This window comes from Trichophyton verrucosum (genome assembly GCF_000151505.1).
Source record: "Trichophyton verrucosum HKI 0517 chromosome Unknown contig00065_1.f1.exp, whole genome shotgun sequence".
Lineage (NCBI taxonomy): Eukaryota > Fungi > Ascomycota > Eurotiomycetes > Onygenales > Arthrodermataceae > Trichophyton > Trichophyton verrucosum.
The window spans coordinates 31,669-45,141 of NW_003315595.1; the positions used below are offsets into that span (position 1 = coordinate 31,669).

At 46.7% G+C, this 13,473-nt stretch overlaps 6 protein-coding genes across 6 annotated transcripts; 4 read left to right on the top strand and 2 right to left on the bottom strand.

Annotated features, from left to right (window-relative positions):
* Window positions 1-220: 220 nt before the first annotated feature.
* TRV_00678 (uncharacterized protein) lies at window positions 221-1,930 on the top strand (the record flags this gene model as incomplete). The annotated part of the gene is made up of 1 exon (XM_003025106.1): window positions 221-1,930. The coding sequence occupies one exon, from the start codon at window positions 221-223 to the stop codon at window positions 1,928-1,930; it is 1,710 nt and encodes a 569-aa protein (XP_003025152.1).
* Window positions 1,931-2,380: 450 nt separating this feature from the next.
* Window positions 2,381-4,476, top strand: TRV_00679 (uncharacterized protein; the record flags this gene model as incomplete). The annotated part of the gene is made up of 6 exons (XM_003025107.1): window positions 2,381-2,435; window positions 2,505-2,572; window positions 2,638-2,805; window positions 2,865-3,466; window positions 3,519-4,157; window positions 4,215-4,476. 6 exons carry the CDS (start codon window positions 2,381-2,383, stop codon window positions 4,474-4,476), a joined length of 1,794 nt encoding a protein of 597 aa, XP_003025153.1.
* A 2,910-nt stretch (window positions 4,477-7,386) lies between these two features.
* Window positions 7,387-7,893, top strand: TRV_00680 (uncharacterized protein; the record flags this gene model as incomplete). Its single annotated transcript, XM_003025108.1, has 1 exon — window positions 7,387-7,893. The coding sequence occupies one exon, from the start codon at window positions 7,387-7,389 to the stop codon at window positions 7,891-7,893; it is 507 nt and encodes a 168-aa protein (XP_003025154.1).
* Window positions 7,894-8,560: 667 nt separating this feature from the next.
* TRV_00681 (uncharacterized protein) lies at window positions 8,561-9,004 on the bottom strand (the record flags this gene model as incomplete). The annotated part of the gene is made up of 1 exon (XM_003025109.1): window positions 8,561-9,004. One exon carries the CDS (start codon window positions 9,002-9,004, stop codon window positions 8,561-8,563), a length of 444 nt encoding a protein of 147 aa, XP_003025155.1.
* Window positions 9,005-10,359: 1,355 nt separating this feature from the next.
* On the top strand, window positions 10,360-10,857 carry TRV_00682 (uncharacterized protein; the record flags this gene model as incomplete). Its single annotated transcript, XM_003025110.1, has 1 exon — window positions 10,360-10,857. One exon carries the CDS (start codon window positions 10,360-10,362, stop codon window positions 10,855-10,857), a length of 498 nt encoding a protein of 165 aa, XP_003025156.1.
* A 585-nt stretch (window positions 10,858-11,442) lies between these two features.
* TRV_00683 (uncharacterized protein) lies at window positions 11,443-13,103 on the bottom strand (the record flags this gene model as incomplete). Its single annotated transcript, XM_003025111.1, has 2 exons — window positions 11,443-12,353; window positions 12,515-13,103. The coding sequence occupies 2 exons, from the start codon at window positions 13,101-13,103 to the stop codon at window positions 11,443-11,445; spliced, it is 1,500 nt and encodes a 499-aa protein (XP_003025157.1).
* Window positions 13,104-13,473: the final 370 nt, after the last annotated feature.

Genomic DNA, 13,473 nt, shown 5'->3' on the forward strand with positions numbered 1-13,473 from the left:
CCTGTCAATCTTGAGACTGCCTGTTAATAGCTAAAAATAACTAGAAACTGACGTCGAAAGAGGAAAAGCCGAGATGAGGCTCAAGCTTCTTCCCGCGCCCAGGCCCGATCACGGGATTTAATTCCGAGGTCGGCAGTTTGCTTCTTTGATCTCAACAACTTCATGCAACACGGTCAAGCCAGGGATTTCCGGCCTTCGCATATCACAGGAGCCTTCGGTGATGTTGAGTTCAAGGAGGCTGTCATACGCTCTCCGTCGCGCTGGGGCGACGGGAGCCCGAATCACATTCGCGAATTACCCTGCCCTTCGTCCTGCTATCGCCCATTTCTCTTCTTCGACAAGCCGGCATCTTCCTGAGACAGCCAATGCGCCAACCTCAAAAGCAACAAAATATACTACCGATGCATACCCAAAACTGAAACGAAACCCTAATTTTGCCCAATTGACCGGAGAACATGTTCAGTATTTCAAGGAGCTTCTGGGAGAAGGTTCGGCTGTTGTGGATGGAGTAACGACCGATGCAACGGACGATATCGAACCCTTCAACCGCGACTGGATGAAAAAGTACAGAGGCCACACAAAACTGGTGCTGAGACCAAAGACGACAGGAGAAGTGAGCAAAATACTTCAATACTGTAATTCGCAGAAGCTCGCCGTCGTGCCTCAGGGCGGAAATACAGGCCTCGTCGGAGGATCGGTCCCTGTTTTCGATGAGATTGTTGTGAACCTCTCTCGCATGAACAACATTCGATCTTTTGACGAGAATTCGGGAGTCTTGGCTGTTGATGCTGGAGTAATTTTGGAGGTTGCTGATAACTACCTGGCGGAGAGAAAGCACATATTCCCCCTGGATCTAGGTGCGAAGGGTTCGTGTCAAATTGGCGGCAATGTTGCAACGAACGCCGGAGGTCTCCGTTTACTTCGATACGGAAGTTTACATGGAAACGTCCTTGGAATTGAAGCGGTATTGCCTGATGGGACTATAATGGAAGATATGTCCCTGCTAAGGAAGAATAACACTGGATACGATCTAAAACAACTGTTCATCGGCGGCGAAGGGACAATAGGGATCATAACTGGAGTTTCGATAATATGCCCTCAACGACCAAAGGCAACAAATGTCGCTTTTTTTGGTCTAGAAAGTTTTGAACATGTTCGCAAGGCCTTCCTGGAAGCTAAGGGCCAGCTATCGGAAATCCTATCTGCCTTCGAGCTGATGGATGGACAGAGTCAAAAAATCGTCCGTAAGGTTACGGGTTTAAAACACCCGCTTGAAGGGTCATATCCGTTTTACTGCTTGGTTGAGACAAGTGCTTCGAATGGCGAACATGACAATGCAAAACTCGAGGCCTTCTTGGAGCATGTCATGGGAGAGAGTATTGTCGCAGATGGTGTGTTGGCCCAGGACGAGTCCCAAGCACAAGCCCTATGGCGCTGGAGAGAGGGTGTCACAGAGTCGCTCAGTCATCTTGGTGGCACGTACAAGTACGACGTGTCGATACCGCTAGCAGAGTTGTACCAGCTTGTTGATGACACGCGAGACCGTCTCTCAAAAGCCGGTCTCATTGGAAATGATGACAGCTTCCCAGTTCATGAGGTTGTTGGTTATGGACACATGGGTGATTCCAATCTTCATCTGAATGTTGCTGTGCGCCAGTATAGCAAGGAAGTCGAGAAGGCGATCGAACCCTGGGTGTATGAATGGATAGCGAAGCGCAATGGCAGTATAAGCGCGGAACACGGTCTTGGGATAGCAAAGAAGGAGTATATTGGCTATAGTAAGAATGACTCGATGGTAAAATTGATGCAACAGCTCAAGAAGCTCTACGACCCGGTAAGTCACTCATCTTCCTCCCCGCTGGCTGTGATGGCTGGCTGTGATGTTTCGACTAACATTGCCATAATAGAACGGGATAATGAACCCATATAAATATATATAACCGGCAGTCTCATGCCTCGCTACCAAACTATAGACACCGTCATCTCCCTGCAAAAGCATCTCGTATCACTAGCAACATCCTTGCCTCTCGGTTCTGTTCCTTGCATGGTAGAAATACTTCGGTAAACATAAAAAAAGAAATTTACGTCAACATCACGTGCAAACTATTCCAAACTCTGGCACTTCTTTTTAAAGTTGCGGCTGTTGCCATAGACAACAACATGTTGACGACCTTGAGGGAGATATGCAGAAAAATTAGTATTTTATTTCATCATCTTAATCCAGGACTCGTCGAGCTGCAGCTCTCGAGGGACAGAGGCGTCGACATCACTCGCTCTATAACGGCGTTCCCTATCCTGAGGGTTTGCGTGCCGTGCTTTCCTCTATTCTTTGAGACAAAGACAATAAAAAGGGGGCGGAGAGAGCTCGCATCTCACAGCAATGGCGGACGAAAGTGGGATGGCAGCGAAGTACCAGATGCTGGAGGAGCTTGGAAGTATGCATATTTGCACAGGTTACCACTGATCACGTCTCGAATCCTGCTAATGACATCGACTACTACTAGGTGGGAGCTTTGGAACTGTTTACAAAGCAATTGACAGAGCTACGGGCGAAATTGTTGCCATCAAACACGTATGTTATGAACTGGAATTACTGAACTGACAAGGCCATAACTGATTGGTATTTACACGGTCTAGATTGATCTCGAGTCCAGCGACGATGATATACAAGAAATTCAACAAGAGATCACAGTTCTGTCGACCTGCGCCAGTCCTTATGTCACGCAGTACAAGACCAGTTTCCTCCGAGGATACAAGTTATGGATTGTGATGGAATATTTGGGAGGAGGCTCTTGTCTCGATCTGGTGAGGATATGTTTACTCTTATGCATTACGGAAGTTATGTGATCCTAACGCGGATGCAGCTCAAACCAGGCGTGTTTAACGAGGCACACATCGCGATCATTTGCCGTGAACTGCTTCTCGGATTAGATTATCTCCATCAGGAGGGCAAGATCCATCGCGACATAAAGGCGGCGAACGTTCTTCTGTCACATACCGGGAAGGTAAAGCTGGCAGACTTTGGCGTTGCTGCCCAACTTACCAACATCAAATCGCAACGCAACACCTTCGTCGGAACCCCATTTTGGATGGCACCAGAAGTTATTCAGCAAGCTGGATATGATTTCAAGGCCGATATCTGGTCACTTGGTATCACGACAATGGAAATGATAAACGGCGAGCCACCACACGCCAGTACGCATCCGATGAAGGTGTTGTTTCTGATACCAAAGGCGTCAGCTCCACGGTTAGAAGGTGCAGCCTACAGCTGGCAACTCAAAGATTTCATTGCCCAGTGCCTTGAGAAAGATCCTGATAAGCGTCCTACCGCGAAGGAGCTCCTCAAACATAAGTTTATCCGTAGCGCTGGCAAGACCGAGGCTCTCCAAGAACTCATACAACGACGACAAGAATGGGAAGCTACAAAAGGCCTTGCGGCTAATATAAAATACTACGCGGAACCAATGTATGGAACCACGCCCTTGGCTATTATATTCGAGTTGCTAACACCAGTGTAGGGATACAATTACAAATAAGAATACCGATGATGACGCTTGGGTGTTTGACACGATAAAACCCGGTACCCCTGCCCCGTCAAAGAGCCATCATATAAAGAATCAACCTTCAGTTTCCAACCCAGAAGATGCTTATGAGCCATCAGAATCCATGTACAATCTAACCTTGGAAAGCGAATTTTCTGGTCCTAAGCCTGTCGCAAACTCAACTGTTCGTCGCACCCGCGGTACGGTAGCTAGAACACCGTCAAAGCGCTCCACTAGACGTCGATCAAGTAGCGTCAAGCAGCCTCTCGGTTTGGATATGACGTTTGGGAATTCACCTTCAACAGTGAGACAATTCCGTCGAGTCTCCGATAGGCAAAACTCCCTTGATGGCAATTCCGGATATGTTCCGGGAATGAATGAGAACTCTATGCCTAAAACGCTATTCACCGAGCCCAACAGCAAAGAAGCAATCTTAGGCCGGAGGATGTATAATTCTGGCATTGGGCTTACCTGCCAGGAGGTGTTGGCAAATACCAGTGACCAAGAGAAGCGAGAGGCAATATCGCGACTGGCAGAAGCTTTCAGTGATCTCGAGATGATTGACCCCGAAGGACTATATCACATTGTTAAGTCCTCTTTTGAGAAACTTCAAGCGTAAGTAGTTCCCCTTGTAACCCGTGAATACACGAAACCCTTGCTAACTACTCTTAGTGATCCGAAACTATCAGCCATACTTCCGAAGCCAGCTCCAGAAACGCCACAAAAGCCAAAACTGGTCCTTGCTCAGAATAACCCACATCTAAAAAGCCACAGACGAAGACAATCAGCTCAGGTTCAGTCAGAACAGAACTGGAATTCTGGATCCACCATGGCTGGGCAACACCCGATTGGAATGGAGCATACTAAACAGCTTGCTGATGTTCTATATACCCGCTGGACTGACGGGCTCCGAAACAGATGGCCTGCAGTATAATACTATAATACCTTGCGACACTAGCCTTTGCTTAAATGGTACAGGCTACCTACCTCCAGTATTTGTGTACATAAACTGTACATTACCCGATCTTTTGTGTTTACCGTTTGGATCATGTTCGTGTTGCATTGCTTGTGATCTGTTGAGACCTGTTCGAGTCATATACCGGCGGCTACCTTTGGAGTTTTGTTCTTCTTTCCCTCGCTATTGATTATTGGAAGCATCGTTCATACTATTCATAAGCTCGCTTCAAGGCCTTCTGCTGGAACTGGAATTCGTCGCTCCTTTCTGCTATCTACTTCCCTTGTTAGAGTTTCGGTAGCCTTTTGGCCCTTCCCCTCTTTTCTGGACTTATTTTCTGGTCTACTCTCTGCACTGCTTCCTAGGTACCAATTGCCCTGGAAGATTTTTAGGTCTTCGATCGTTTACTGTTTTAATTTCCCAGTCCCTTTCGCTGTCTATTGTTTTTGAGGCTTGATGTCTCTCTGATCCGTTAGAATCTTGTACCATATTGTTGCGTCGCTCAGAAACAGTGTCAGTTGTGGGTTCCCTGAGATTGTCTAGCTCGAAGATCTTTGTATAAATATAACCACTGTGCAGTATATAGTTATGGGGCAGGGCAGACTAGTTAGTTGGCTGACCAAAAATCACACTCGACAAAAAACACCATCACCTTGGGCATCAACAACCAAAATAGAGAACTGCTTTGGGCCAACGACGAGATTATTATCTACGGAGTACTCCGCTAAGCTTTTCTGCCCAACGCTCGCTAGCGCGCCATTGTATCAACTATGCATTACTTATGACCTCATAGCCGAAGGCCCGAAAAGGATGAAACACCACCATCTCAGTCGTCGTGGTAACCAACTCTAAATCCTAACTACACCTGGCTCCACTGACTCGAAAGGCTTCTCGCTTAAAGGCATAAGAGAAAGATAGGTATCCTATGTTACTACGTTCGCCACCGACCCGGAGTTTAAAAATAATGATAATAATAATAATACCCCTACAGCTACAGTTCTCCGACTCGCCTCAATCTATCAGGCGCCTGAGTGGTGTATTGCATCGTTATAACCCGGCTTGTGTGATCAGCCAGAAGGGACAATAAGCTGCAGGAAGCAACCACAGAGTGACAGACGCATACTCGTGCCTCCATAAAAGACTCGCTTACGAAACAGGTTCGAAGATATTACTTCATCTTGTCTGTCTGTTTGACAAACATTCCTGAGGCCAAGTTTGCTTATTCCTTTCATTGTATCCGGATGAGATTTAATTATATGACATGACAGCTGGTAGCTGGATACACACAATGGAAACGATCTAAGCAAATCACAGTTTGAAGTCGAGCAGGAAGACATTCGAATCAACCTCAGAGTATATAATTTTGGAACATCTTGGACAAACTCCGGGACATCGGTCCAATGTACTTGTAATACCCTCGCCATAAACAATGCATACCTCACCACTACCGTATCCTAGGCGGAAACTCATCATCTCCTGGCTCTTGAGTTATGATGAATTGCTGGCTAGGCGACCTCTTATAGGGCTGTAATTTTAACTCGGCATTCCCTGTGGCATTGTTCCGTTCGATTGTCCAGGCTAGTCTTTCCCCCGGATTTGGAGTTTCAAGAGAGATTAGATAGCTGACATCTCCGTCGGTTTCAACGTCGAATAGCGAAGGGGGGTAGCCATAAGTTCGGGGTGCTGTTGCAGATTGTCCAGCTACATAATTTTGGAAGCGGACCCAGTAAATGATATCCAGTTCGTATTTTTGTCTTGCTCGGAAACAGTGCCAGTTATGGGCTCCTTGAGTTACTGGATGATCAGTCCAATGCCTATAGAAGCTGCCTCTCTCAAATTCGACGGCACCGGTGTCGGAATTGTGTGTGAGATTCAATCCATATTGCTTGCTGGTAATGAGAGTGTACAGCTTTGGGGACTGCGCCGAAACACTAGCTGCGAATGCACAGAGAGTAGCAATAGCTAATGATAACAATTGCATTTTTGCTGGTGTGAGATTGTTGATTTGGGATAATGTATAAGTAACTATTGCTGAAGTATGCCGATAAGTGAGAGCAATGTGCATTTATAGCCAAGTTGTATATGTACGACAAGACAAACTGTGGCTCTATCCGGATTCCCGTATATATCCATACCCTCCTCAACTAGCCTCGTGTGAGTTTCTCTAACCGGCTGTCATGGACAACTAATCTAGTGCATATACGACTTTGGAAGAGATTTGAGTTTCTTACTTTGCCCCTGCTTACAAGGATTTAATACAGATATGAGACATTCTTTCCAGAGTCATCGCCCTTGACCTACATCCAAAATAGGTAAGTATGATTACATTCAACTTGCAAATTATATACAGGCTCCGTGTGTGTTTTGTCTTATCGTACTGTTTTTCTTGGTAGTGATATAACTTAGAGTTTAAACAAGCTGAAAGTAAGAACTTGTATAATTTAGGAAGTGCTGCATGGCCCTTCTTACTACTTGATCCGATGGTGCTGCAAGTAAGATTTTAGTCTGGCATTTCTCAAGATGTACATAGCGATGATATTCCCTCTTCTATCCGAGCCAGGTGGCAGGAACTGATGTTCTTTATGCCGCAATTGCAATAAGATGATATACTTTTGACATATCTGACATCTTACAGCACAGTGGGGATCACACACCGGATAATGTCGAGACGGTTACCTAAGGGATGGCATAGCTAAGGTCCGACTTATCCGCTTTATAATACTTGTCGAGTGAGCAGATAACTTAGAAATCTCCTCCATTATAGACCTGACACCCTCCTCTCGTTGCCAACATCATATGTCCCGTCGTACCTTTCCCATCGAGCATCACAGTACTGTGTCTAGGGGCAATCTATAAAATTTGGATTGAAATTCAGTTCTCTATTTCACAATGATTTTTATTTCTACCGTTTTATTCCTCCTCCTTGCCTGCAGGCCCGCCACGGCAATTAACGTTACCTACTACATCGAACAACCTTTGAACACTTCATTCACTGTTTATGACGACTTCAATGGTCATATTCTCGGCCTTGGTGTTGGCGGTGATGGATTACTTGAAGTTCAACCAAACTCCACTACACGATGGCATTTTGAGCAAATTTTTGACTTCAACTACATAATCCGCGAAAGCAACAGCAACAGATACATTCATGTCCCCGATCCAAAACTTGGCTCACTTGCCACTGTAAGCGAAACAGCGGCGACTGTCATTGATCCAACAGTATATGACAATGCCCAATATAAGTTTTACATACGCCACGAAGGACCAGGACTGTTTTTCACTGTGGAACGTCACAGTACTGAACAACCAAACCGCTATGTGATCAAACTCCGAGAAAACACAGACGGAAAGCGACAGAATTTCACCTTCATCAAACCTCCAAAGAAGAGCAATTAAATAGGAGCCGAGCAACAATGTGAAGAATCAAACGCCACGGCCTAAGAGTAGCGGTGGTTGGAGGTGGGGTTGCACTCAGGCAACGAGCAGTGGGTGGGATGCCCTCTATAACTCAATTGTACCTACAAGATTGATGGATTATAGAAAGAAATCCCATGAGAACATTAGAATTTAACCATAAACTGCTGGTCCAAAAAGAACCTTTGTTCATGTAGAGAAAAAACTCAATGTAATTACGTGACGTTCCCTGTTCCCTGGATCTACAGCTGGGGAGCCATGTCGACTTTGTGCATGGCAGGTGGTAAACATAAGGTTAAGCTTTGCTGGGATATCGGAAGGAGCAAGGGCCATGTTCTATTTTTGTGGGTAATTTCATTAGTCATCACCTTATTCCAGCCTCAAAAGGGGCAAAAGAGTGCAACAAGTCTTGGCGAGGGACCTGGAAGAGGAAATATAATATTACTCTTAAAGGTGCCATTGCATCGAAAATACATGATAGGGGCAGGTTTGTTGGACATGGACATTAAAAGAAAAGGCCTGTTAACTATCGAAAGATTGATCAAGGAGCTCAGACAAGCTCAAGGCTATGCAACCCAGTAGGTATATTGACCCATGTTCCCACAGGTCCTGCGAAAGTTGCACGTATTGAGTACTATATGTTTTGTACTTAAGAGCCTTGTTGTGGGGTCTTCTTCATGAGGAAATCCTGACGAGCTCTTCCGAATGCCGGCTTCCGTAGCTTCAGAACAGGGCGTTGGTCCGTTGCACTGAGTGGTTCCACCGTCCAAAACAAAGGAGCGTCTCTAGGGTTGGCATCGGTTGCATTGAGATTGTAGATAACGTTTGGACCTATCACTGCTTCAAATAACGTGGCTGCGTCAGAGCTAAGAGTGGCGACAGCACCATCCTTCAGAGTCGGAAAGTGTATATATTTGTTGCTGTATTTGTCGCGCACAACATGCGTGTAGCTCGCCAGTCGCGTCATGTGCCATTGACTACGACCGTCGTTGGGTTTGACTTCAACAACCTCCCCGTTTGAATTGGTACCGATGGAGAGGATATCGTGGTTAAAGTCGTCGAGAACGGTGAAGTCTGCATTCAGAGGAACCATTCTGTATTCGTACCGTAGATTATATCCATCGTTCTGAAGAAGGGAAGTCGTGTTTGAAGCCGAGGATCTCGAGTCAACATAGAGTTGGGCACTTCCCCCAGATACGAAAAGACACAACGAAAGTACAGAAAAAAGTTGCATTATAGCGAGCTCAGAGAGGAAGTATAGGTAAATCAGGGGGACTTGTAAAATGGATAGAGCAATAGCGTATACTTCACAAGAAAGAGAGGCAGTGATATAAAACAGGAGAAAGAGAAGTTAAAAGAGGGAATGACCTCTATATCCTCTTTGCCGACACAAGCCCTTTCGATGCTTCCGAGACTGAGAAGCGTGATTGTGCTTATAATTTGTGGAGCGCTGTACCCAGCAATAACTATGTGACGATGCTGACCAAACCTGAGCATGAGCACCAGCATTATCCGTCGGGGTAACAACGGCTAGTTACTCCATGTATCGGTATAAAATATAGGCCACATGTGTAAAGGATCAGCTACGCCTTTGATTCCTGGCTTCAATCATTTCACAGGATCAAAACAAGACTAAGATCTTACTGCAGTGACGGCTAGGGTATTTGATGATACTGTTGCAATGTCTTCAATAGCAAGGCAACCCATGCTACCTGAATTGCTTCCTAATATAAGTTGGAGTAACAATGTACCATATTGGGTTACAAAGTATAAAAATGTAAAAATAATAATGGCATGCTAAACAAGAATTCCATGTTATGGTTGTGTATGTTTATTGCATGGTACATTTTCCGAATTGCAAATCACTTCCGCCGAAGAATTAGGTTGGGCCCTAGTTGATAGTACGGGCTTACTTACATGACTTCGGCAACTTCCCCGGATCATCACAGGCGGGAGCAGGTCCCACACCTCGGATGAAAGCATGGAATTCCTCCCCCCTTATCTTGGGCCGGTCGTTTGGCAAGGTAGCAGGTTCTGACATTAATCTGACATGCATAAATAACCCATCACTAGCCATTAGATAGCCGTATGAACCGAAATAGATTACTCCCAGAATGGAGGTATCCCCGTTTGCCTTGTACATTGCCAATGTCAGCTGGTGAAAGCAAACACGAGATTGCTGAGATACCCGATACCCACTCATCCTAAATGCTGACAGCAGGAGATACGAGCTTCTACTCTGGATAAACGCGGCATGGTGATTTTTCTGAATCATGAACCTGGCAAGAATACCCTGCGTAGGATAGTTGGCCTAATGTTGCATCATCCTTTCATAAGAAGGCACACTGAATCTCCTAACTTCAGCTCTACCAAAATCTCAGACCATTCACCCTGGCAATCTCCTTTTGCTCTCTCCAGAAACCACTTACTAAGAATCTCAGCCACAACATGAAAATTGTACCCTTCGTTACAGCCGTCTGCGCCCTCGTGGCAAGCGTTGACGCCTCTAACTATTATACCGTCTTCACAAGCATATCCAGTGGACTCAACGTCACACTCAACGGTACCACAAACGGCATCGAGTTCGGTCCAGGCAGTCCCTGTCGCTATTGGACCCGTTATGAAGTGGCTCCTGAGATCAACGACTGGACCTACTACAGTATCCGTGCCAGGCGCGGACAAGTATACTTCCGATATCCCGAATACCGGCCTCGAGCAATCGCACAAGCTGCCTCGAAGCCATCCTTATTCCGAATTGAGGTTGACAGAGAAGGATCCTATGTCGTTGCCCTAGAGTCTGAAACTGGCGAAAAACTTGCTTGGACTGCCGAGAGAAACACGACCGCTCCCAACCGGAATATGGTCGTTAGTTTGCAGCCGTATAAACGCAGCAGGGCCCAACGCTTCAAAATTGCCGAGGAGTATGTTGACCCAGACGATTGCTAGATAATTATTGCAAGAGGGTTCTCATGCATGGTATACGGGGGCAATCATAGTGTTGCGAAGAGGGAATGCGATATTACTAGCCACATTGGAACCGTGTCATTGAACATCAATTTCAATATGAAATGTATCCATTGTTGATATTCGAAATATAAATGGGTGCATAGTCTCAGACAATTCGATGTGATTCGCCGTAGAACATTTCGTAAATGAGCACCAGCACAAAGTGCAGTTCTACAAGACACAGGGGTCTTGATATGTCAAGTAAGAACCTTCCAATTCGAAGGTAAATCATGCCCCAGTTCTAGATTACTGGCTCAATATCTAACATTGGTAGTAAAGGAGAATAATTTCCTGTTTATAGATGAATTATTAGTATGAAGTTAGCGAAATATACTAAAGTGGTAGGCTCACCGTTCATAGTCACTGCACCAACTAACGTACCCAAGGAGAAAGAGTAAACATATTTTTCATTATTTACTATTAGGGAGCCGTGACTATGTAAAGGGTTAGGCAAATAATTTGCCATACTGCCTTTGAGTGATTAGTATTTATAAATTATGAATGCAGTTAATTTAATATTCCGGTCTAATAAGACGGAATGGGTATCTTCTCCCAGTTTTTTTCTCCTTTCTTGTTGGCATCGTTGATGTCATCTTTCATGACAAACATTCGCCTTTGGCCGCAGAAACCCCCCACTGCTGCCTTTCGCTCCAGCATTTGAAACGAGCCGAGTTGATCCTCGTCGTCGCCCTGAACCCATACTTTCTCCTTGACCATCTGCCCAGGATTGTGTAATCGGCGAGGATTATATTCAGGGTAGCCAATTTTACTCACAATCCATTGAAGGTTGGCAAATATTCGTTCATATCTGCGGAAGAAACCCAGCCATACCCAGGTGTTCTCCGTATATGCAACCCGGATGTAAGGATTGACGTAAACTCCAGCACCGTTTGATTCGAGAGAGGTAGACTCCATGTCTGCGAAGATAAGGCAACATTCAGCTGCCTCCCAAAATGGCTCTGGTTCGTGGCGAAAGGTGAGTGCTAGCTCTGAATGGTTTCCAGACGATTTCTGAAAGACCTGGGCGTCGAAGGAGGCCATCCCTCCCCAGCAACTTCGGACTCGCACTGCGTCTTTCTCCGCAAGGACATCCTGCCGGCTTTCACTCTTTCCTACCACTGGGAACCATGGAAAGAACATAAGGCCCATGCCGTAACCCTCATTGTCCCTTACGACAAAGGTGTCGTAAAACATTACATTAGCGGTAAAGTCGATTGCACAGGCGGCGCGGTAGTCCGCATGGCCAGTCTTTTCGGCGTTTGTCGAGAATAATAGCTGCACGGCATCTGTAGCGGAAAAATATATATCGTTCAGGAACAGCACGCGGTCGAATTTCTCCGTAGCGTGACGGAAGCCTTTCTCCGACTCGGCTGAGGTAGGGGTGTAGGTCGCATCGAGAGGCCTAAGCGCTCGATTTCGAACTTCTGCCAGGTACGCTATCCGTTTGATACGTTGCTTGCCGCCCGGCGCCGTGGTCGTGGGCAGGTCAGACAGGCGAAGATGGTCTCCGGCAACAACCGACGAGTTACCTTGATGGTTTTTAAGGTTAATTCTCTTGTTCGAGAGTCGCGAGAAATCCAAGGAGGAGAACACGAACATGGAAGTTTATCCTGGAGCTCTATAAGCGCCTCGCTAGTTGCCTTCCCGCTGTCATTCTCGTATACACTGACAAACACATTGTCCTCCCCCAACAAGTCGACGAGTTCCAGCAGCGACGCACCCCAGGCCCCGCGTATCAAGTCTTCCCTGATGATATTTGCAGCGATGAATATCTTTTCGTTCCTTTGATTTGCGCGTCCGGGCTCTGACGAAGCGAGGATCCTTCTCTGCAGCTGTGCGTAGTGTTCAGGGGGCCGCTGGTAGGAAGGGTGAAATATGGCCTGCACCAAAGAGACAAGGACGAATCCGCCTACCAAGAAGATGAGAATCTTGAGCAGCAGCCAGAGCGTGTGAGCTGGCGAGGAAGCCCTGCAGCGAAACCGCCGTCGCTGGTGGAGTATCAGGTCGCGAAGAAGGTTCTCTAGGCAGCGGTAGCAGCGCTGGACAGTCCAGGCTCGCCGTCTCCCGTGTTCCTTTAAGCGAGCGAACGCTCTGCCGTCATCCTCGCTACCGAGGAGCAGTTCGATCTGGCTGGTCGAGTCGTCGAGATAGCCGCTCGCAGGCTCGTCCGGGCCTGAGTATGCCATGGTTGTCTGGCAGAGGACCGACGAGCAAGAGGCTGCAGGTTTTCTCCTCCTCCCGCGCGCCCTTTCGCCCTTCTAACGGGGAGCTCCCGCCAAAGTCGACGCCAGTCCGTAGAGCAAACAAACAACTCCTGGCAGGCATCTATAGGTCGCTCCCCAGCTACTTAAGGGAAGTAAACAAGGACCGAAGTATCTCCAGGCGCAAAACAGGCGGCGAGGTACTTAGTCACGTGCAGACTCTAAATGCACGTCGTAATCTCCCCCTGAAGTTCTTTTTTTTTTCTTGCTGCCAACTCCACCGAGCGAGACATCAGGACATCCAGTCGAGACGCCAGCAGGACGGCCGGACAGACAACGGCTGCGGGAAGAGAAC